Source organism: Erinaceus europaeus, chromosome X (genome assembly GCF_950295315.1).
Source record: "Erinaceus europaeus chromosome X, mEriEur2.1, whole genome shotgun sequence".
Lineage (NCBI taxonomy): Eukaryota > Metazoa > Chordata > Mammalia > Eulipotyphla > Erinaceidae > Erinaceus > Erinaceus europaeus.
In genome coordinates this window covers 74,075,790-74,097,784 of record NC_080185.1, presented here as the reverse complement: position 1 = coordinate 74,097,784, position 21,995 = coordinate 74,075,790, and the positions used below count along the sequence as shown (strand labels likewise).

Here is a 21,995-nt window from a genome sequence, read left to right as displayed (position 1 = left end):
TGTGATGTCTACCAAAAATAACTTTAAAAAGCATTTACTAATACATGCAAACCACTTCCAAAGAAGACAGAATCTATAAACAACAGATTATTTATTTATCATGAATTTATGCACTTGTATTTTAAGGTGGCATAACTCTCTAGTTGAATACACTATTTTGTATTTAAAACCCTTTGAATGACAGTCAGAACATGAGATTACAGTGGTGCGATATCTGGTGGGCATTTACTGGAACTGGAGATCACCTCCCAATCTGACTATAACCAGCATCATGTGAATACAAACTTCTTCCGTTACCTGTGGATGCCTCCTAGGAATGAAAAAAAAAAAAAAAATCCGAGAAAACCCACGTGCAATTTCAAAAAGAGCCACTGGAGGGCGCCAAATATCACTGTGTTGTACCACCATACAACACAAAGATAAAACCATCATAAATAGATATGCCCCAAACATAGGAGAACCCAAATATATAAAACAAACGCTTACTTAACTCAGAGGAGACACTGATAGAAACACAATAATAGCATAATATTTAAACACACCACTCACAGCAAGAGACAGAACATCTGGACAAAAAATCAATAGATAAAACAACAAGGGCAACAAAAGGGAATGAATAAATATTTTTTTAAAAATCAGTAGAGAAATAGTAATCTTAAATTAAACCACATATAAAATGGATCTAACAGATATATGCAGAACTTTCCATCCCCAAAGTAATGGATACACATTCTTCTCAAGAACACATGGAACATTTACAAGAATTGACCATATGCTGGGCCACAAAGACAGTCTGAAAATATACAAATATTAAAATTATAAATTACATCCTCTCATACCACAAAGGAATGAAACTAGAAATCAACTGAAAAAGGAAAAGAAATTTCCCCAGTGCCTGGAGACTAAACAATATGCTTCTGAACAATAAATGGGTCACTGAAGAGATCAAAAAAGAAATTAAGAATTACCTTGATGTAAATAAAGAAACCAGTTACCAGACCCTATGGGATGCAGCAAAAGCAGTTCTGAGAGGGAAGTTCATATCAATACAGGCCCACATTAATAAACAGGAGAAATCACTAGTAAACATCTAATAACCCACCGCAACCAACTAGAAGCAAAACAACAAAAAGACCCAACAGTCAGCAGGAGATGGGAAAAATAGTTAAAATCAGAGCAGAAATCAATGAAATAGAAAACAAAAAGATTAATGAAACCAAGAGCTGGTTCTATGAAAGGATAAATAAAATAGATAAACCACTAGCTACACTCACTAAGAGACAAAGAAAAAAATGCTATGGTAAAACTCCTCAGAAATGAAAGAGATGATATTACAACAAATGAGGCAGAGATTCAAAGGATTATGCAAGAATATTATGGACATCTGTATATGAGAATGTTCTTCATCAACAAAACAGGAAAGGATAAGTGTTGAAAATATGGAGAGAAAGCTCTATTACACTGCTGGTGGGAATGCAAACTGGTACAACTACTATGGAGAATATAGAAAATCCTTGAGCAAATGCAGACGGAAATACCTTGTGATCCAGCAATTCCACTCCTAGGCATTTATCCAAAAGATATAATAACACTAATTTGAAGGTATATATGTATCCCTATGTTCACTGCTGCATTAAACATAATAGCCAAAATATGGAAGCAACCAAAATGCCCTTCGACAGGTGACTGGATAAAAAAAAATTATGGGACATATACTCAATGGAGTACTACTCAGCAATAAAAAGATGATTTTACATCTTTGGGGATTATGCTTAGTGAAATAAGCAAGAAGGTAAAGGAAAACCACGGGATAGTTTCACTCATGTGGAATTTAGAGAACTGAATACACATACTTGAAACAAACAAACAAACACAATGCAATGCATATTTAGACTGTGGAAAGCTATAGTGGTTACCTGAAGGAGGGAGTTGGGCACAGACTTTTGGTGGCAGGAAAGGTGTTAAATTTTAATCCTATTGATTTATATTCTCATAAATCACTATTTATGTGACATGTGGGTTGACAGACTTAATACTTCAAGTTCTATAACTGCCTAAATCATAGCCCTAAGTACAAATATTTGCTTTAGCCTTAACATTTAATATCTTAGAACTGTAAGATGATCAAACTCTGACAATAGGCTTAATTTGTTCAAGGAGCTCTAAAAATGTATCTGCATACTTTAAGCCAGACAGATCAAGACCATTTAGCCCTGTTAGCATCTAAAATACGACGATTTTCAGATAACACTAAAAGAGCACAAAGTATAGTGAGGTCAAGTATATTAATATAGATACTAACCATTGGATTACCATAGAAATCACCCCCCCACTAACCTGGTTTTACTAATAATTAACTACTGATATTCTAAACTCTTTCTAAGACTACAAGAAACTCCTTGCATTCTCTCTAAAATCTTCATTTCTCCTAATCCTGGTACCTCTGGGACTATGTCCATACTTCTTGATATTTCTTCTCTATGATTTCTTATAGCCATACCACGTCTGTCCACTTCAACCAAATCACTACTGGTGCTGCCATCCCACATCATGCTACTACTGAATTCTTACTGCAGACTGTAACCACAGATACTGATCCTGAGAAGTCAACCTCACAACTCTTCAAACCTGGTGAGATCTTTCCTAACACATGGGACTAAGGTGGCACATCATTTAACTAAGTAACAGATACTAGATTTAGGCTGGGATTTAAGGTCCTGGGTACAGATGTACATGTATCCATAAGCAAGGCACAATTATATAACCCAAATTAAAGTGCTTAATAGCCCTTGGTGATTAGACTTTGACCTAATAAACCTGAAATCCTAGTTGAAGTGCCTAAAGAAGGCATCATAAATTCTCTAATCAATAAAGCTTAGACCAAATTAGCTTGGCAACTTAGCAAAAAGGCCCAAAGATGACAGATCCCAAAAACTTAATTCTGCTTCAGTTCAACAAATGATATTCAATGAGAAGGTCTAAGGTCATCAGATAAAGAGAGGACTACAAAAGTTGGATAAGGGCCCTTTTGGTCAATATCACACCACCTCATCATCTGGGGCCCTAGTCAGAGAGTCCTTGGATTCCCACACTAATATGATGGGCCTAGACCCTTAATGGATCCTTCTCTCCATTTCCATCAGGAACATCATCATAAGCCATATTGTGTACCCTTTTATAATTCCTCTTACTATAACAGTAAAAAAAAAAAATCAAATATTTCGGAATACAATTTAAAAAGTGAAGGGATTATACACTAAAAACAGTTATTTTCCAAGGAAACAGAGATATAAAGAAATGGAAAGATATTTTATCTTCATGAATAGGAAGAATTAACACAATCAAAATGACCATGCTACCCAGAGGAAAATAGTGGTGGAACTATTTTCCATGTAATTTTAAAGGCATATTAAATGATACAAATCCAATTACAAATAAGACTAAAACAAAAATAAACCAATGAAACTACATCAAATTAAAAAAAAAAAACTTCTGCACAGAAAAAGAAACCACCACTCAAATGAAGAGGTTCCTTACAGAAAGGGAAATCTTTACATTCCATATATTAAACAAAAGGCTAAGAATGATGCTAAGATTATGACAACCTTATTTCCCTGGGCAGACGACCCCACCAGGGCAGACTGTCCTGGAGCCCCGCTTCTCCAGAGCTCTGCTCCACTACGGAAAGAGATAAAGGCTGGGAGTATGGATTGACCTGTCAATGTCCACGTTCAGCGGGGAAGCAATTACAGAAGCCAGACCTTCCACCTTCTGCACCCCATAATGACCCTGGGTCCATACTCCCAGAGGGATAAAGAATAGAAAAATTATCAAGGGAGGGGATGGGATATGGAGTCCTGGTGGTGGAACTGTATAGAGGTGTACCCTCTTATCATATGGTTTTTGTCAGTGTTTCCTTTTTATAAATAAAAATTTTAAAAAATAAATCCAGTTCACATATTCAGCTAAAAAAAGGCTAAGAACCAAAATATATAAAGAGCTCATCAAACTCAACAACAAGAAATGACCCCATTCAAAACTGGGGAGAGGATATGAATAGAATATTCAATAAAGAAGAGATCCAAAAGGCCAACAAATGTATGGAAAAATGAATTCACTGATTGCTAGAGAAATGCAAATAAAGACAACAATAAGATACTACTTCACTCCTGTGAGAATGTCATTTATCAGAAAAGTTAGCAGCAACAAATGCTGGAGAGGTTATGGGGACAAAGGAACCCTCCTGCACTGCTAGTGGGAATGTTAATTGGTTCAATCCCCGTGGAGAGCAGTCTGGAGAACTCTCAGAAGGCTAGAAGTAGACCTACCTATGACCCTGCAATTCCTCTCCTGGGAATATAGCCTAAGGAACCAAACATACCCATCCAAAAAGATCTATGTATACCTATGTTCATAGCAGCACAATTTGTAATACCTAAAACCTGGAAGCAACCCAGGTGTCCAACAAGAGATGAGTGGCTGAGTAAGTTGTAGTCTATATACACAATGGAATACTATGCAGCTATTAAAAATGGTGAATTCACCTTCTTCACATCATCTTGGATGGAGCTTGAAGGAATCATGTTAAGTGAGATAATTCAGAAACAGAAGGATGAATATGGGATGATCACACTCATAGAAGTTTAAAAACAAGATCAGAAGGGGAAATCCAAAGCAGAACTCAGACTGGAATTGGTATACTGCACCAAAGTAAAAGACTGGAGTGTAGCCAGGGGGTAAGGGAAGAGTTCAGTTCCGGGAAAATGATGGCAGAGGAAGACTTAGTGGAGGTTGAACTGTTATGTGGAAAACTGGGAAATGTTATAAATGTACAAACAATTGTATTTACTGTCAACTGTAAACCACTAATCCCCCCCAAAAAAAACACCCATCAGAAGAGATTTATGTTCAAAGCAGTACAAATCATAATCTCAGAAACTTGGAAGTAAACCAGATGTCCAAAGACAGATGAGTAACAACAACAACAACAACAACAACAACAACAACAACAACAAAAGAAACCTGGTATATATACATGATGGAATTCAGCTATTAAAATGATAAAGTCATTTCTTTTGCATCATCTTGGATGGAACTTGAAAAGATCATGTTAAATTAGACAACTAAAAACAGAAGAACAAATACTGAATTATCTCACTTATAAGTTGAACCTAATAAATAGGGACAGGGAGGGAGAAAAAAGGTAAAATGTGAACTGGGTGTAGTATACTGCATGAAAGCAAGAAACTCTGGGCAAGAAGGGTAGAGGAAGGGTGGAAAAGCACTTTAGGGGCCTGATGCATAATAATTAACATGTGATAATAACTGTACTGTTAAGCATTAACTATGGGCTGGGGAGACAGCACAATGGTTACACAAAGAGCTTTTCATGCCTGAGGCACCAAAAGATCCAGATTAAATCCTTAGCACCACCATAAGCCAGAATTGAGCAGTACTCGGGTAAAATATATTATAAAAAGCAAAGAAAATTAAAAAATTAAAGCATTATCTACCTCAATGAAAAAAAGAAAGATGTTTAAATAGAAACATCCCCCCCAATGAGAAAATCATCAAAATGGTTATTCTACCCAGAGTCATATACAAATTTAATGGACTCTCCATCAAGGTCCCACCATTTTTTTTTAAAGAATAGGAAAAAAAACTACAAACATTTATCTGGAACCAGAAAAATACTGAGACTTGCCAAAGCAATCTTGAAAAAAAAAAAAAAAAAACAGAATCGGAGGCATCACACTCCCAGGTCTCAGACTATATTATAGGGGCACTGTAATCAAAACAGTCTGGTACTGGAACAAAAGTAGACACATTGACCAGTGGAACAAAACTGAGAGTCCAGAAATAAGTGCCCACACTTAATCATATATAGTTTTTGACAAGGGGCCCCAAACTATTAAATAGAGCACTAAGCAGAATTTGGACTGGAGTTGGTATATTGCACCAAAGTAAAAGATTCTGGGGTGTGTGTGTGGGAGGGGGGAGAGGTCAGGTCCTGAATCAGGATGACAAAGGATCTAGTGGGGGGTTGTACTGTTGTGTGGAAAACTGAGAAATGTTATGCATATGCAAACTATTGTATTTACTGTCGACTGTAAAACATTAATCCCCCAGTAAAGAAATTTTAAAAAAGAAAAAAGAACTATTAAATGGAGAAAGGAGAGCTCTTTAATAAATGGAGTTGGGAAACATGGGTTGAAAAGTGCAAAGAGGGGCCAGATGGTGGTGCACCTCGTTGAGTGCACATGTTACAATGCGCAAGGGCCCAGTTTCGAGTCCTCTGTCACCACCTGCAGGAGGAAAGCTTTGCTAGTGGTGAAACAATGCTGTAAGTGTCTCTCTGTCTCTCTCCCTATCACATCTGTCCGTCTTGATTTCTGGCTGTCTTTAGCCAATAAATATAATTTTATCCAAATAAAGATAATTTAAAAATTAAAAAAACAAACTTGCAAAAGAATGAAACTGAACAATTGCATTTCACCAGAAACAAAAATAAATTCCAAGTGGATCAAGGACTTGGATGTTAGACTAGAAACTATCAAATACTTAGAGGAAAATATTGACAGAACTCAATATACAAAGAGCTCACCACACCCAGCAACAACAACAAAACAAACAAAACTTGACCCCCCATCCAAAAATGAGGAGAGGTTTAGGGCCAGCAGTGGTGTACCAGGTTAAGGATCCCAGTTCAAGCCCCCAGCTCCCCAAACTGCAGAGGGTTTGCTTCACAGGTATTGAAGCAGGCCTGCAGGTATTTGTCTTTCAGTGATATAACAACAGGGAGAAAGTTCAAAGGCATCAGATAAACAAAGGACTACAAATGCTGGATAAGGGCAAGGGACGGGTTCACTTTAATGATGGCCTTTTTGGTCAATATCATGCCATACAATCATCTGGGGCTGTAACCAGAGAATCCTTGAGTTCCCACGTAGAAATGACAGGCCTAGTTCTATAAACAGATCCATCTCTTATTTATTTATTTATTTATTTATTTATTTTTCACCACTCTCATCACAAAAGGTCTCTCTCCACCATCACTAGTCACTTCCATCAGGAACATCATCATAAGCCCTCTTGTGGGCCTCTTCTGGACCTTTCCCTCAATATAAAGCAGCAATGGTAAGGACTGTCCCACTCTTCAAAGTGAGGCTGGGTCAGCTTACTCTGCCACTAGAGGAAGATTGGTCCTATGTTGTATGTTTTACATTGGGTTGTTCTAGATCTCCCCCGCCAACAGAATTGGATCAGTCCAGTTAGTTTCGCGGGCCTGCTTGGCCCCGCCCCGAAGGAACCCCGCCAGAGTTCCAGAGTTCCAGAGTTGGAGAGTTCGAGAGTAAGAGAGAGTTCCTGAGTTACAGAGTAAGAGAGAGTGCTTGCGCCGCCGCAAAGAGACAGCAGAGTTCTGTTTGGTGATTAGTTTGTCTTAGTTTATAAATCGTTGTTCCTGAATAAAGAAATTCAGCTTCCCTGCCCAGCTGTTGTCTCCGCGTCTCTGTTACCCACCCGTGAAGCTAGCCTGGCCAGCAAGAGCCGCCGAATTTTAACAACAAATGGCGCCCACGTGGACCTGACCTGCGCATCTCTCAGATAAGTGAAGACAATTTGGCTACCTATGCACTATGGCCTTCTCTTCTGCTTGTGAAGAGATCTCCAAAGGCCTCTGCTCTTTCTTCACGAGACTGTTTTGCTGTTTCTGGAACATTTATCTCTGGACCACTCTGTGGTTTCCACTCGCTCGGGCGAACTCAGAACAGCCAGCGGGAAGAGCCAGCGGGAGGGAGGCGAGGCACGGAGCTGCTGTTTCCACCTGGTTAAACAGCCAGCCAGCCAGCTGCATCCAGACAACCCCGCGCACCGCGCCCGCAGCCCCACAGCCCCGCAGCCCGCAGGAGGCCGACGCCAGCACACAAGAGCCCCAAGAGCCCGACGCCAGCACGCAGGAGGCTGACGCCAGCACACAGGAGCCCGATGCCAGCACGCAGGAGCCCGATGCCAGCACACTGGAGCCCGATGCCAACACGCTGGAGCCCGATGCCAACACGCTGGAGCCCGATTCCACCACGCAGGAGCCCGATGCCAGCAAGCAGGCCAGCCTACAGGAGCCAGCTCTCCACCGCGTGGCGCAGGGCACTGGATGCGTGATCCCTCCACGCTGCTCGGCTACTGCGAGCAGGGCAGCAGACATGGCAGGGCCATGGGACAGGGCCACGGCGGCCTATCATGGCCGCCACCCCTGGGCACCTAGGCCCACGCCTTCTACAAAACTGGCCGTCTGCCCTCTTGCTATGAATTCTGGAACAATCTCGGACCTCCCGGACCCCCGGGCTCCCTGCCAAAACTGGGCACACGAGATCTCCAGCTGCCGGTCCGGTCTGAAGGCAGACAAGCTGGAGTATGTAGAGATTTGTGCAGAGATCGCAACCTGCAATTCCTAGAAGTGAAGCCGCGCGAGAAGCCACCTCCGGATGGTGAACCCCCCTCCCCCAACAACTAAGACAGTACATATCTAAATTCGTGTTTGAAATGACATGTCTTCGTAACAAAAGTTTCTCTCCTTGTGTATTAATGACCATGTTTATGTGTATGTTTAAAGTTTGGTAAACAATAACTTTAAGGCTAAATTCTTACTAGACAAAGTTAAATGAAAAAGGTTTTCAACGTAATTCTCATAAAGATAAAATTAACTTACATTTAAAGTCTGAGGTAAAAATTAGTTAACAATCAATATATTTTAACTAAGTTGGTCTAAACAAAAGGTTAAATAGACTTGTTGATGTGTAAAACTCTCCATTACCTTCTCTATTAGAAATGGTAGATCGCACAATGGCTATGCTAATTATTCTCATGACTGAAGTTTCCTTTCCTGACTCCATCTTGAATGGGTGTAACAAAAGGTTAAAAGACGTTGTTGATATATAAAAGTCTCAAATTCCTTCTCTATTAGAAATATGCTAATAACAAGTTTTGTTTCATAGTAAGTAAATTGCAGCCAGCTGCCTTTGAGACTCTAGGCCGTTCCCCGCCCCCATGCAAATGCCCGTCAAGGCAAGTACGCCCCCCAGAGGCAAGAAATGTTTTTTTTAAGCTGATAAAGTTTTGCCCACAGAGGCAAAAAATGGCCGGCCCCCTCAGGCCTTCCCTTGGCAGCACACTGGTTCTTGTTACTTGCTTACATGTTTCTCCATGTTTGTGCCAGTTTCTTTTTTGAAAATGCCTGTATGATATATGTTTCTGTTCACACCACACCCTTGATACTATAGACATTTAGTTAAAAAGAAAAGGGGGAATTGTTGTATTCTTTACATTGGGTAGTTCTCCCCCACCAAGAGAATTGGATCAGTCCAGTTAGTTTCGCCGGCCTGCTTGGCCCCGCCCCGAAGGAACCCCGCCAGAGTTCGAGAGTTGGAGAGAGTTCCTGAGTTACAGAGTAAGAGAAAGTTCCAGAGTTCCAGAGTTCGAGAGTTCCAGAGTGACAGAGTTGGAGAGCATTCCTGAGTTCCAGAGTAAGAGAGAGTGCTTGCGCCGCCGCAAAGAGACAGCAGAGTTCTGTTTGGTGATTAGTTTGTCTTAGTTTATGAATCGTTGCTCCTGAATAAAGAAATACAGCTTCCCTGCCCAGCCGTATGTCTCTGGTCATCTCTGTTACCCGCCCGTGAAGCTAGCCGGGCCAGCAAGAGCCTACGAATTTTAACAACAGTCCTGAAATGAGTGCAGCCTAGAATATTCCTAGCTGTGACCATTGATCATGAGCTCGGACTGACAGAGATGCAGAAATTACACAGGCTCCTGTACTAAATATGAATAGACATGGGCCTGAGGTCAGATCTATAGGGTAAATAGCTAATGGTATTCATATACTTTATGTTTGGGAGCTACTTTCTGTCCTAATCCAGATTTCTAACCCTGTTCTCAACTCTGACAGCATCTTTTCAGACAATATTTTTAATCCACTTGCATGTCAGATATTAGGCTCAGGCAAAAATTACTAGAGTCATAGACCCCTTGGAACATACTTAAAATAGACTTCCTAGCTTCTTCCCACATGAAAATCCCTAGTTTCATCTGCTCCTTTCCAACCTTTGGGTTCCTGATTATTAAGTAATTTGTCCTGCTTTATATTTTACCGTCTTTCAGCCATAAAGTTGCTACCATGACTCCATCCTGAAGTTCCTGGGCAGATGACCTCATCAGTGTGTCCCAAAGTCTCAGCTCTTCAGAGCCCTACCCAACTAGGGAAAGACAGAAATAGGCTGGGGGTATGGACTGACTTGCCAATGTCTATGTCCACTGGAGAAGCAATTACAGAAGTCAGAACCTCCCCTTTCTGTTCCCCATAAAGAATTTTGGTCCATGCTCCTAGAGAGATCAAGAATAGGCAAACCTCCAATGGAGTGGATGGAACTGTGGGGGTGGGAACTGTATGGAATGATACCCTTTTACCTTACAATCTTATTAACCATTATTAAATCACTAACAAAAATCTTAAAAAAAAGAAAATCTGGATAAGTCATAAGTCAAAATTTAAAATGATATGCTTTTGTTTTATTTTGCTTTTTTTCTTTTGAGTGATCTTCTTAAATGACCTTCCCTTCTCCTTTCCAAAGTTCTCTGCAGTAGCTACATTATTTAAAGATAGCATCTAAGATCATATGGTGAGATACTCAGCTTTCTTGTGTCTCTCCTCTATGCACAGGAGGTAAACATGTTATTTAAAAACTTCTCTTTACTTTTACTCTATTTTAATGTTTTTTGCTATTGAGACTATGCCAGTTTGACTGTGATATTCTTTTTTATTTATTTTTAAATATTTTATTTATTTGTTTATTTATTCCCTTGTGTTGCCCTTATTTTATTGTTGTAGTTATTATTGTTGTTATTGATTTGGTCATTGTTGGATAGGACAGAGAGAAATAGAGAACTGAAGGGAAGATAGAGAGGAGGAGATAAAGATAGACACCTGCAGACCTGCTTCACCAACTGTGAAGTGACTCCCCTGCAGGTGGGGACCTGGGGGCTTGAACCGGGATCCTTACGCCGGTCCTTGCACTTTGCGCCACCTGGGCTTAACCCACTGCACTACTGCCCGACTCCCTGACTGGGATAGTCTTAATGTCAGACTGTCTTTCACTTTAGTTTATTCTTTAGCATTGACTATGTAAATAGCATTTGATTTCTCTTCAAACATTGGTGATTATATTTTAGTTGACAAATTAAATTTTCTGTAATGTTGTCCACAATTCTCTTACCTGGCAATGTTGCACTTCATCAGCCAGGACATGAATAACTGATTGGGGACCACCTTTCACACCAAAGAGGTCCAGTTCATCTAATGCTTCCAGGGCTGCCTATGAAGAGTAAAGATAAAAAAGGACAATTTCAGCATTTGAAATAACTACAGATTTGTTTTTCTTCTCCAACATTTTATCAATGTACATTATATTATTTTTGAAGATGTTCAATAGCACACACAATAAAATTCTTTATTCTCAAGGGGTTCTAAATTTTCCTTTGCCTTTCATACTATCCCAGAGACAGTTCTGAGGAAGGTTGTAGCCTTCATGATAAAAACCTGTTGGGACATGAATGTAACTAGCATATGGCTGATGTCAGCCTGAGGAACATAAGTTACTTAAGTGAGTGTCTGCCAGAAATCTGCTCTCTTTTGCTGCTAGCTCTTGGTTCCTATGTGCTGAATTCTTGCTCTTGGTTCCTGAGGCCCTTCTCTTCTCTCCTTTCCGGACCTGCCATGGTGCTTCCCCTGGACCTGAACATGGGTAGTGGAGTGCTGGCAGCTAGCTTATGGACTCATGGCTCCCACCAGCACAACTAGTCGATCTTTGCCCCTTTGTCTATTTTGCTGTACTTAAATAACCACGATTTAATAAAACTCATGTTTGTTTAAAGCCCACAACAAAGCCTGCAGAAGTTTTTTTTTTTAATTACTACAAAAACCCTCAACAAACTGGGTACAGAGAGAACATATCTTAAAAACCTCAATCTCCAAAGCAGTACTGTGAAAAGAACAAGAATGGAGGTTTCATATTTTCTTACTTACAGCTATATTACAGGACTACAGTAATCAAATTTGTGGCATACTGTAACAAAACATGATATTCAGACCAATGGAATAAAACTGAGAATCCAAAAGTAAGCCCTCACACATATGGAGAGTTAATCTACAACAAAAAGGCCCAGAACATTAAATGGAGAAAGGAACTTATCTTCAATAAATGTTGTTGGAAAACTGGGTAGCTACATGCAGAATAATGTAACAGGACCGCATGCCACCCTGCATGAAAGTTAACTCAAAAGGGATCAAAGACTTAGCTGTCAGACTGGAAAGTAAAATCTACATAGAATAAAACATGGGCAGAATAGGACCTGGTGCCTCCCTTGGAAATGTCTTTGGAGACTTGTGTGCTACAACAAGGCAAATAAGGGCAGAATTGTGGACATTCTATTTTAAAAAAATAACCTGGGGGCCGGGTGGTGGTGCACCTGGTTGAGTGTGCGTATTATAATGCGCAAGGACCCCGGTTCGACCCCCGGTCCCCACTTGCAAGGGGAAAGCTTTACAAGTGGTGAAGCAGTGCTGCAGCTGTCTCTCTGTCTCTCTTCCTCTCTATCACCCCCTTCCTTCTTGATTTCTGGCTGTCTCTATCCAATAAATCAAGATTAAAATTTTTTAATTAAAAAATTAAAAATAACCTGTTCAACTCAGCAACTTGGAGAGGGTATTTGCACATCACACACCCAACAAATACTTATAGCTATATTAATATAATATATTACTATAATATGTAACATAATATATTGCTATAATATATTATATCAATTAAACATCTATAAAGAACTCACACATCACAGCAAGATGAAAAGAAATAACCCAATAAAAATAGGCAAAAGATGAATAGACATTCTTGTTTTGTATTTTCATTAGTGATTTATGAGATTAAAAGATAACAGGGGTGTAGTTTTACATCACTCCTGCCATCAAAGTTCTTTGACTCCATTCCCCTCCAGCAAAATTGCCATAGTTCTTCCAATGTCACAGATCTGGGTTGACTATACATGAGGTCAAATTTATGTGTTTCAGTTCTCTCTATTCCACTTACAAGTGAAATCATCCAGTAGTTGTGCTTCCCTTCCTTCCTTACTTCACTAAGCATAATCATTGCCAGTCCCAACCAATTAGTCCCAAAGGATATATTATAGTTTTTTTAGCTACAGAGTAGTATTCCATTGAGCGTATGCCCTGTGACTTTTATTTTTATATTTATAAGACTTAAATTAGTGATTTTTACTCCATTGTTAAAAGATTTTTTTCTCACTTTCTAACAAAGTCCCAAAACCTAGATATACACCAGTATCTGTGAGAGAGAGCATATGTTCACACGTATCCATAAACTACTGCAAAATATATACCTGAAAGCAGAAGTACACTAGAGTTTGCAGTGAGTACCCCCCCCAACACTTCCTCTCCACTATTCCAAGCTTTGGGTCCATGATTGCTCAACAATTTGTTTGGCTTTGTATGTTAACTCTCTTTTCAGCCACCAGGTTCCAGATGCCATCAGGATGCCGGCCAGACTCCCCTGGACTGAAGACCCCACCCATGTGTCCTGGAGCTCTGCTTCCCCAGAGACCCAACCTACTTGGGAAAGAGAGAGGCAGACGTGGAGTATGGACGGACCAGTCAACATCCATGTTCAGTGGGGAAGCAATTACAGAAGCCAACCTTCCACCTTCTGCAACCCACAACGACCCTGGGTCCATGCTCTCAGAGGGATAGAGAATGGGAAAGCTATCAGGGGAGGGGGTGGGAAATGGAGATTGGGTGGTGGGAATTGTGTGGAGTTGTACCCCTCCTACCCTATGATTTTGTTAATTTATCCTTTCTTAAATAAAAAATAAATTTAAAAAATTAAAAGATTTTTTTTCTCTCTTAACTCCAAGTATTCCTTATAGAGTCACCTCAGCCTCTAATATTTTAATCCTTTAGTCAGGAAAAATAAAAAGGTAGCCTACCTGGTTGAGTGCACTTGTTACAGTGAAATAGGTCTGCAAGTGCCTATCTTTATCTTCCTTTCCCCTCTCAATTCCTCTCTGTGCTATCAAATAAAATAGAAATAAAGAAAGATGGAAAGAAAGAAAGAAAGAAAGAAAGAAAGGAAGAAAAAAAGAAAGGAAGGAAGGAAAGTAAAAAAAAAAAAGGAAGGAATACCAGTATCAATCCCTAGGAATAACCTTGGTGGCAATAAAAAAATAAGAAGCATATGCACCCCCATGGTGATAGTTCTATTATTCTCACTAGCCAAAATATGGAAGCAACCTAAATGTCCATCAATAGATGACTGGATAAAGACGCTATGAGGTATACACCCAATGAAGTACCATTTAACAATTTTTGAAAGACAATATTGTGTCCTTCTGGACCAAATGGTTAGAATGTGAGATTATTATCCCCCCCCCCCCACACACACACACACTAAAATAAAAGTAGTCAATCTGGTGGCTATTTTTGGTGGGGGTAGGAGATGGGGAGGACCCAACACTTTAGTAGTGGGTATGGTGTGCAAGTATACCCTTGTTAGCTTATTTTCTTGCAAAGCACTGTTAAATAATTAATACAAATAAGTTTGAAATAGCCTATAATCTATTTTGTTTGGTTATTTCCAGGGCTTCATCGCCCTAACATGATTTTCTTTTTTTTTTTCTTTTTTTTTTAATTTAAGAAAGGATTAATTAACAAAACCATAGGGTAGGAGGGTAAAATTCCACACAATTCCCACCACCCAATCTCCATTTCCCACCCCCTCCCCTGATAGCTTTCCCATTCTCTATTCCTCTGGGAGCATGAACCCAGGGTCATTGTGGGTTGCAGAATGTGGAAGGTCTGGCTTCTGTAATTGCTTCCCCGCTGAACATGGGCGTTGACTGGTTGGTCCATACTCCATGTCTGCCTCTCTCTTTCCCTAGTAGGGTGGGTCTCTGGGGAAGCTGAGCTCCAGGACACATTGGTGGGGTCTTCAGTCTAGGGAAGCCTGGCCGGCATCCTGATGACATCTGGAACCTGGTGACTGAAAAGAGAGTTAACATACGAAGCCAAACAAGTTGTTGAGCAATCATGGACCCAAAGCTTGGAATAGTGGAGAGGAAGTGTTAGGGGGATACTCACTGCAAACTCTAGTGTACTTCTGCTTTCAGGTATATATTTTGCAGTAGTTTACGGATACGTGTGAACATATGCTCTCTCTCACAGAAACTAGTGTATATCCAGGTTTTGGGACTTTGTTAGAAAGTGAACCATCTGAGATGAAATTAGAGTATACTATGAAAGGAAAGGTCTCACCCGAGTAATGAAGTTGAAGGGTTGTCATTCCACACGTGAAGTCTCTGGACACAGTCTGAAGTGAAGCATGTTGAAGTGGCAATCATTGCGTTGGTTAGGTTGTGATCGGCAGATGCAATATTATTTGATATGGATTGGGAGAGGCATACGGGAAAGTGGGCCCTATCCAAGGGTTCCAGGACTGGGGGAAGTAACATGATTTTCTTTTCAGATAGAGAGAATGGGAAAGAAGCCACAACAGAGAAGCTTCCTTCAATGTGGTGAAAGCCAAGCTTGAAACTGAGTTGTGCATATGGAAAAACAGTGCATTATCAAAGTGAGCTATTTTCCAACTACAGTGGTAAATTTTTAAGTCAAATTATCTAAAAATTTTGATAATAATAAGAATTGGCGAGGGTTTGAAAAAAATGGCATATATCCACCATATCAGGTGGGGAAAGGTAAACAGAAATTATTTTGGAGAGCTTTTTTTTTTTTTTTTTTTTGGCACCAAGGTTATCGCTGGGTCTTGGTGCCTACATAATGAATCCACCACTCCAAGTGGTCTTTTCTTTTCATTCCTTTCTTGTACTTGATAGGACAGAAATAAGTTGAGATAGGAGGGAGAGAAACAGAGGGAGAAAGAGAAACTTTTTTTTTTTGCCTCCAGGGTTACTGCTGGGGCTCAGTGCCTGCACTACGAATTCACTGCTCCTGGAGGCTATCTTCCCCATTTTGTTCCCCTTGTTGTTGTCATTATTGTTATTATTTCCATTGATGTTGTTGTTGGATAGAACAGAGAGAAATCAAGAGAGGAGGGGAGACAGAGAAGGGGATAGAAAGACACCTGTAGACCTGCTTCACTGCTTGTGAAGTGACCTCCCTGCAAGTGGGGACCAAGGGCTTGAACTCAGGTCCTTGTTCATGGTGACTTGTATGCTCAACCAGGTGTGCCACTGCCTGGCTCCTATACATACATTTTAATGAGAAAAGGATATAAGGATTTATCTATCAAATCTGTAAGTGTGCTGGTGGATGAGTAATAGGTATTTATTTATTTATTTATTTACCTCCAGGGTTATTGCTGGGGCTAGATGCCAGCACTACGAATTCACTGCTCCTGGTGGCCGCTGTTTTGTTTGTTTGTTTCTTTGTTTACATTTTATTAGATAGGACAGAGAGAAATTGAGAGGGGAGGGGAGATAGGGAGAAAGACACCTGTAGACCTGATTCACCACTTGTGAAGTGACCCCCTGAAGGTGGGGAGCTGGGGCTCAAACTGGGATCCTTGAGAGGGTTCTTGCACTTCACACATGTGTTTAAACCAGTGCACTACTGCCCAGCCCCTTGCTACCACCCAGCCCCCTCGTAATAGGTCTTTAGCCTCAACTGCTATACCTAAGAATAAGAATCTCTTGCTAATAGTGTTTAATGCAAAAGTAAAATAGATCCCAGAACACAGATCCTTCCCATGGGAGTTTTGTTTTTAATAAAAGCAAGCTAAAGGCAGTGTACCAAGGTAAAAAATATACTAGTTCTTGTATTATCAAATCAATATAAATATAAATCCATCAACTGAGCCAAAGACTAGTTCCAGAAATCTGAGCATCTCAGTAATGAAATTGTCAAGTTAAAGAAAAACAAATGAAAAATTAACAGCTTTAATACTTGATAAAAAGTTTTCCACATAGTTATTTTACATGCTTTAATGACAGTCTAGTATATCTGAAAAGTTATTTTGTTTTTTTTTTAAGGGAAAGAAAAATATGTTTATCTGTACAGTATATCTGAAAAGTTATTTTGGTTTCTTTAAAGGAAACAAAAATCTTTTACATGTCAGAACAAACCCTAAAATGCTGAATTGTTTGCCTTTACTCAATTTCATCATAAAGTCTGGCAAGATAGCTCACCTAGATAGTATGCCTTTGCTATGTGCAGAACGCAGGTTTAAGTACATCCACAACTGTACTGGAGAAGTTTTTGTGCTGTGGTATCGCCCTTTTTATCTGTTTCTGTCTTTGTCTATGTCTCTATCTAAAATAGTTGACTTGGAACAGTGAAGTTCCAGATACTTCTCAAAACACTCCCAAGAAAAAACTCAATTCCTATAAAACATGAAATTAACTTAAATGCCTACTGGCAGATGACTGGATAAAGAAATGGCGGTGTACAAGCTTAACAAAATATTACTTTGCACCAAAGTAAAAAATTCTGGGGTGGGGTAGAGGGAGGGCTATGGTCCTAGAACATGATGGCAGAGGAGGACCTAGTGGGGGCTGAATTGCTATGTGGAAAACTGGGGGATGTGGGGCCTGGTGGTGACACACCTGGTTGAGAGTACATGCTATAATGTGCAAGCACCTGGGTTTGAGCCCCTGGTCCCACCTGTAGAGGGAAAGCTTTGTAAGTGGTGAAGCAGTGTTGCAGGTGTCTCTCAATCTCTACCTCCCCCTTCCCTCTTGATTTCTGGCTGTCTCTATACAATAAATAAAGATAAAAAAACAAGAAAACTGGGAGATGTTACACATGTACAAACTATTGTATTTTACTGTAGACTGTAAACCATTAATCCCCCAATAAAGAAAATTTGAAAAAGAATATAACTTTGTCATTAAAAAGAGGAAATTGTGCTTTCAGGATAAAGTGGGTAGAACTCAAGGTAATCATGGTAAATGAAATGAGTAAAGAAGTGAAAGAAAATTACTGAATGGTGTCACTCATATGTGAAATATAAATAACTCTATAAGTTACTATAACTAAATATAAATAAGACAAATTAACAATAAAACAGACTTTGTCAAACACTACAGTGGTATTTAGGAAATTTAGGAAGGAAGTTTGGATGTGGGGTGTGCGCGAGTGTGTGCATAAATGTATCTGTGTGTTGGAATCACACAAACTTTGCTTGTGAGTATGGTGACTCATATACATATCAGAGATGTAAAGCTGTAATCCTGAAAATTTATGGTATTGTAAACTAGTGTTAACCAACAAAAAAATACCTTAAGGATTTCATCATGAAAAAAAGAAATATCTACAATACCATTTCTGTAGGCTCAGCAAGACGTTTATACAAAAATCTTCATTAAAGCATTATTTGTAAAAGTAAAAAAAAATCAAGGTAGGGGTTGGGTGTTGGCATGACTGGTACAGTGCATAAGTTATGAGATGTGAGGACCTAGGCTTGAACCCTGAGTACCCACCTGCAGGAGGGAAGCTTCATCAGCAATATAAAAGGCTATAGGTCGGTCTCTCTCTCTCTCTCTCTCCCTCCCCCTCCCTCCCTCATTTTCTGTGTCTTGAGCCCCAGTGGCAGAGAGAGAATTCCCTCCATAAAAAAGTATTAAATATCATGCAGCTATTAAAAAGAATATACTAGGGGGCAGGTGATGGCGCACCTGGCTAAGCACATGTGTTACAGTGTGCAAGGACCTAGGTTCGAGACCCCGGTCCCCACCTGCTTGGGGAAAGCTTTGCAAGTGGTGAAGCAGTGCCTGCAGGTGTCTCTCTGTTTCTCTCCCTTCCTCTCGATTTCTGACTGTCTCTATCCAATCAATAAATAAAGATTAAAATAAAAAAAAACGAATATACTAAATCATCTATAAGAAATGGCATGGGGCCAAGGACAAGAGATACATCACCAGGCAGGGCACATGCCTTCTCATATGGGAGATCCAAGGTACCAGGAGAAGTTCTGCTGCTATGGTCTCTCTCTCTCTCTCTCTCTCTCTCTCTCTGTCTCTGCATCTGAATGGAAAAAGTCAAGATTGGGAACAGTAAATTTTTGCATATGTGAGGTCCTGGCTCTGCAAAAAGATAGTAGGGGGAGTCGGACAGTAGCGCAGTGAGTTAAGTGCACATGACACAAAGCACAGGGACTGGTGTAAGTATCCTGGTTCAAGCCCCTGACTCCTCACCTGCAGGGGGGCCGATTCGCAAGCAATGAAGCAGGTATGCAGGTGTCTATCTTTCTCTCCCCTTCTCTGTCTCCCCTCCTCTCTTGATTTCTCTCTGTCCTATCCAACAACATCAATTCCAACAATAACAATAACAACAACAAGGGTAACAAAATGGGAGAAAATGGCCTCCAGGAGCAGTAGATTTGTAGTGCAGGCACTGAGCCCCAGCAATAACCCTGGAGGCAAAAAAAAAAAAGACAATGGTATTGATAAATGTTTGCCTATAATATTGAGTAAAATATGAGATCATTTAAAAATAAGTGGAAGATCTGTACCACTCTGATATTAAAAGACACAGTAAAAAAATAAGTTAACCCAACAAAAGAAATTAAACGCTTATATACTGAAAATTATGAGTCGCTATTCAAAGAAATAGGAAAAGACACAAAGAAGTGGTAAGATATTCCATGTTCATGGGTTGAAAGAATTAATATTATCAAAATAAATATGTTACCCACAGCCATAAACAAATTGAATGCAATCCCTATCAAGATCCCACACGTTTTTTTTAGAATAATAGAACAAAAGCTACAAATATTTATCTGAAACCAGAAAAGACCCAGAAATGTCAAAACAATCTTGAGAAGAAAGAACAGAACTGGAGGCATCACACTCCCACATATCAAATTGTATTATAGGGCCACTGTAATCAAAACTGCTTGGTACTGGGACAGAAATAGACACACTGACCAGGGGAATAGAATTGAGAACCCAGAAGTAAGCTCCCACATTTATGGACATCTAATTTTTGACAAAAGTACCCAGACTATTAAGTGGGGAAAGGGGAGTCTCTTCAACAAATGGTGTTGGAAAAATAGGGTTGAAACATGCAGAAGAATGAAATTCAACCATTACATTCTACCAAACACAAAAGCAAATTCTAAATGGATCAAGGACTTGGATGTTAGATCAAAAACTATCAAATACTTAGAGGAAAATATTGGCAGAACTCTTTTCCATATAAATTTTAAAAGCATCTTCAATAAAACAAATCCAACTACAAAGAAGACTAAATAAAAAATAAATTGGGAGTTGGGCAGTAGCGCAGTGGGTTAAGCACACATGGCGCAAAGCGCAAGGGCCCAGCTTAAGGATCCTCGTTCAAGCCCCCAGCTCCCCACCTGCAGGGGAGTTGCTTCACAAGAGGTGAAGTAGGTCTGTAAGTGTTTATCTTTCTCTCCCCCTCTTTGTCTCCCCCTCCTCTCTCCATTTCTCTCTGTCTTATTCAACAATGATGACATCATCAACAACAATAACTACAATAAAATAAGGGGGAAAAAGGGAATAAATAAATATTAAAAAAATATAAATAAATAAGTAAACCAATGGAACTATATCAAATTAAAAAGCTTCTGCACAGCAAAAGAAACCACTACCCAAACAAAGTGACTTCCCACAAAATGGGAGATCTTTACATGCCAAACATCAGACAAGACGCTAATAACTAGCATATATAAAGAGCTCACCAAACTCAACAACAAGAAAACAAATGACTCTATCCAAAAATGGGGAGAGGATATGAACAGAATATTTACTGAAGAAGAGATCCAAAATGCCAACAGACATATGAGGGGGGGGAAATGCTCCAAGTCATTGACAGTCAGATAAATGCAAATAAAGACAACAATGAGATACCACTTCACTCCTGTGAGAATGTCATTCATCAGAAAAAATAGCAGTAACAAATGTTGGAGAGGTTGTGGAGACAAAGGAACCCTCCTGCACTGCTGGTGGGGATGTCAATTGGTCCAATCCCTGTGGAGAGCAGTCCGGAAAACTCTCAGAAGTCTAGATGTGGACCTACTCTATGACTCTGCAATTCCTTTCCTGGGGCTATATCCTAAGGAACCAAACATATCCATCTGAAAAGATTTGTGTATACCTCCGTTTATAGCAGCAGAATTTGTAATAGTCAAAACCTGGAAGTAACCCAGGTGTCCAACAACCAATGAGTGGCTGAGTAAGTTGTGGTCTATATACACAATGGACTACTACTCAGCTATTAAACATGGTAAATTCACCTTCTCCACATCATCTTGGATGGAGCTTGAAGGAATAATGCTAAGTGAAATAGGTCAGAAAAAGAAGGATTAATATGGGATGATCTCACTCATAGACATAGTTGAAAAGCAAGATCAGAAGGGAAAACACTATTAAAGAAGGAGGAGGAGGAGGAGAAGAGAAAACACTAAGCAGAACTTGGACTGGAGCTGGTGTATTGCACCAAAGTAAAAGACTCTAGGGTGGGGTGGGGAGAGTTCAGGTCCTGGATCATGATGGCAGAGGAGGACCTAGTTGGGGGGGGGGGGGTTGAACTGTCACGTGGAAAACTGGGAACTATTATGCATGTACAAACTATTGTATTTTATAGCCAACTGTAAACCATTAATCCCTCAATAAAGAAATTTAAAAAATAAGTTAACCCAAGAATAAGTATTTCATAGGTATACAGTTTGATAGTTACAGTGCCAGGCGGTAGTGCACTGGGTTAAGTGCACATGGTGCAAAGCGCAAGGACCAGCTTAAGGATCCTGGTTCCATTCCCCAGCTCCCCACCTTCAGGGGGGGCGCTTCACAAACAGTGAAGCAGGTCTGAAGGTATCTATCTTTCTCTCTCCCTCTGTCTTCCTGCCCTCTCTGGATTTCTCTCTGTCCTATACAACAACGACAGCAATGACAATAATAAT

The 21,995-nt window shown here is 39.9% G+C and overlaps 1 protein-coding gene across 4 annotated transcripts in view; it reads right to left on the bottom strand.

Annotated features, from left to right (window-relative positions):
• PHKA1 (phosphorylase kinase regulatory subunit alpha 1) overlaps positions 1-21,995 on the bottom strand; it is a 254,836-nt gene that overhangs the window by 209,037 nt on the left and 23,804 nt on the right. For all 4 annotated transcript variants that reach the window (XM_007526062.3, XM_007526063.3, XM_060182855.1 and 1 more), the window contains one exon: positions 11,265-11,363. In XM_007526062.3, the coding sequence (XP_007526124.1) occupies positions 11,265-11,363 (99 nt within the window). The remainder of the gene's footprint in view (positions 1-11,264; positions 11,364-21,995) is intronic.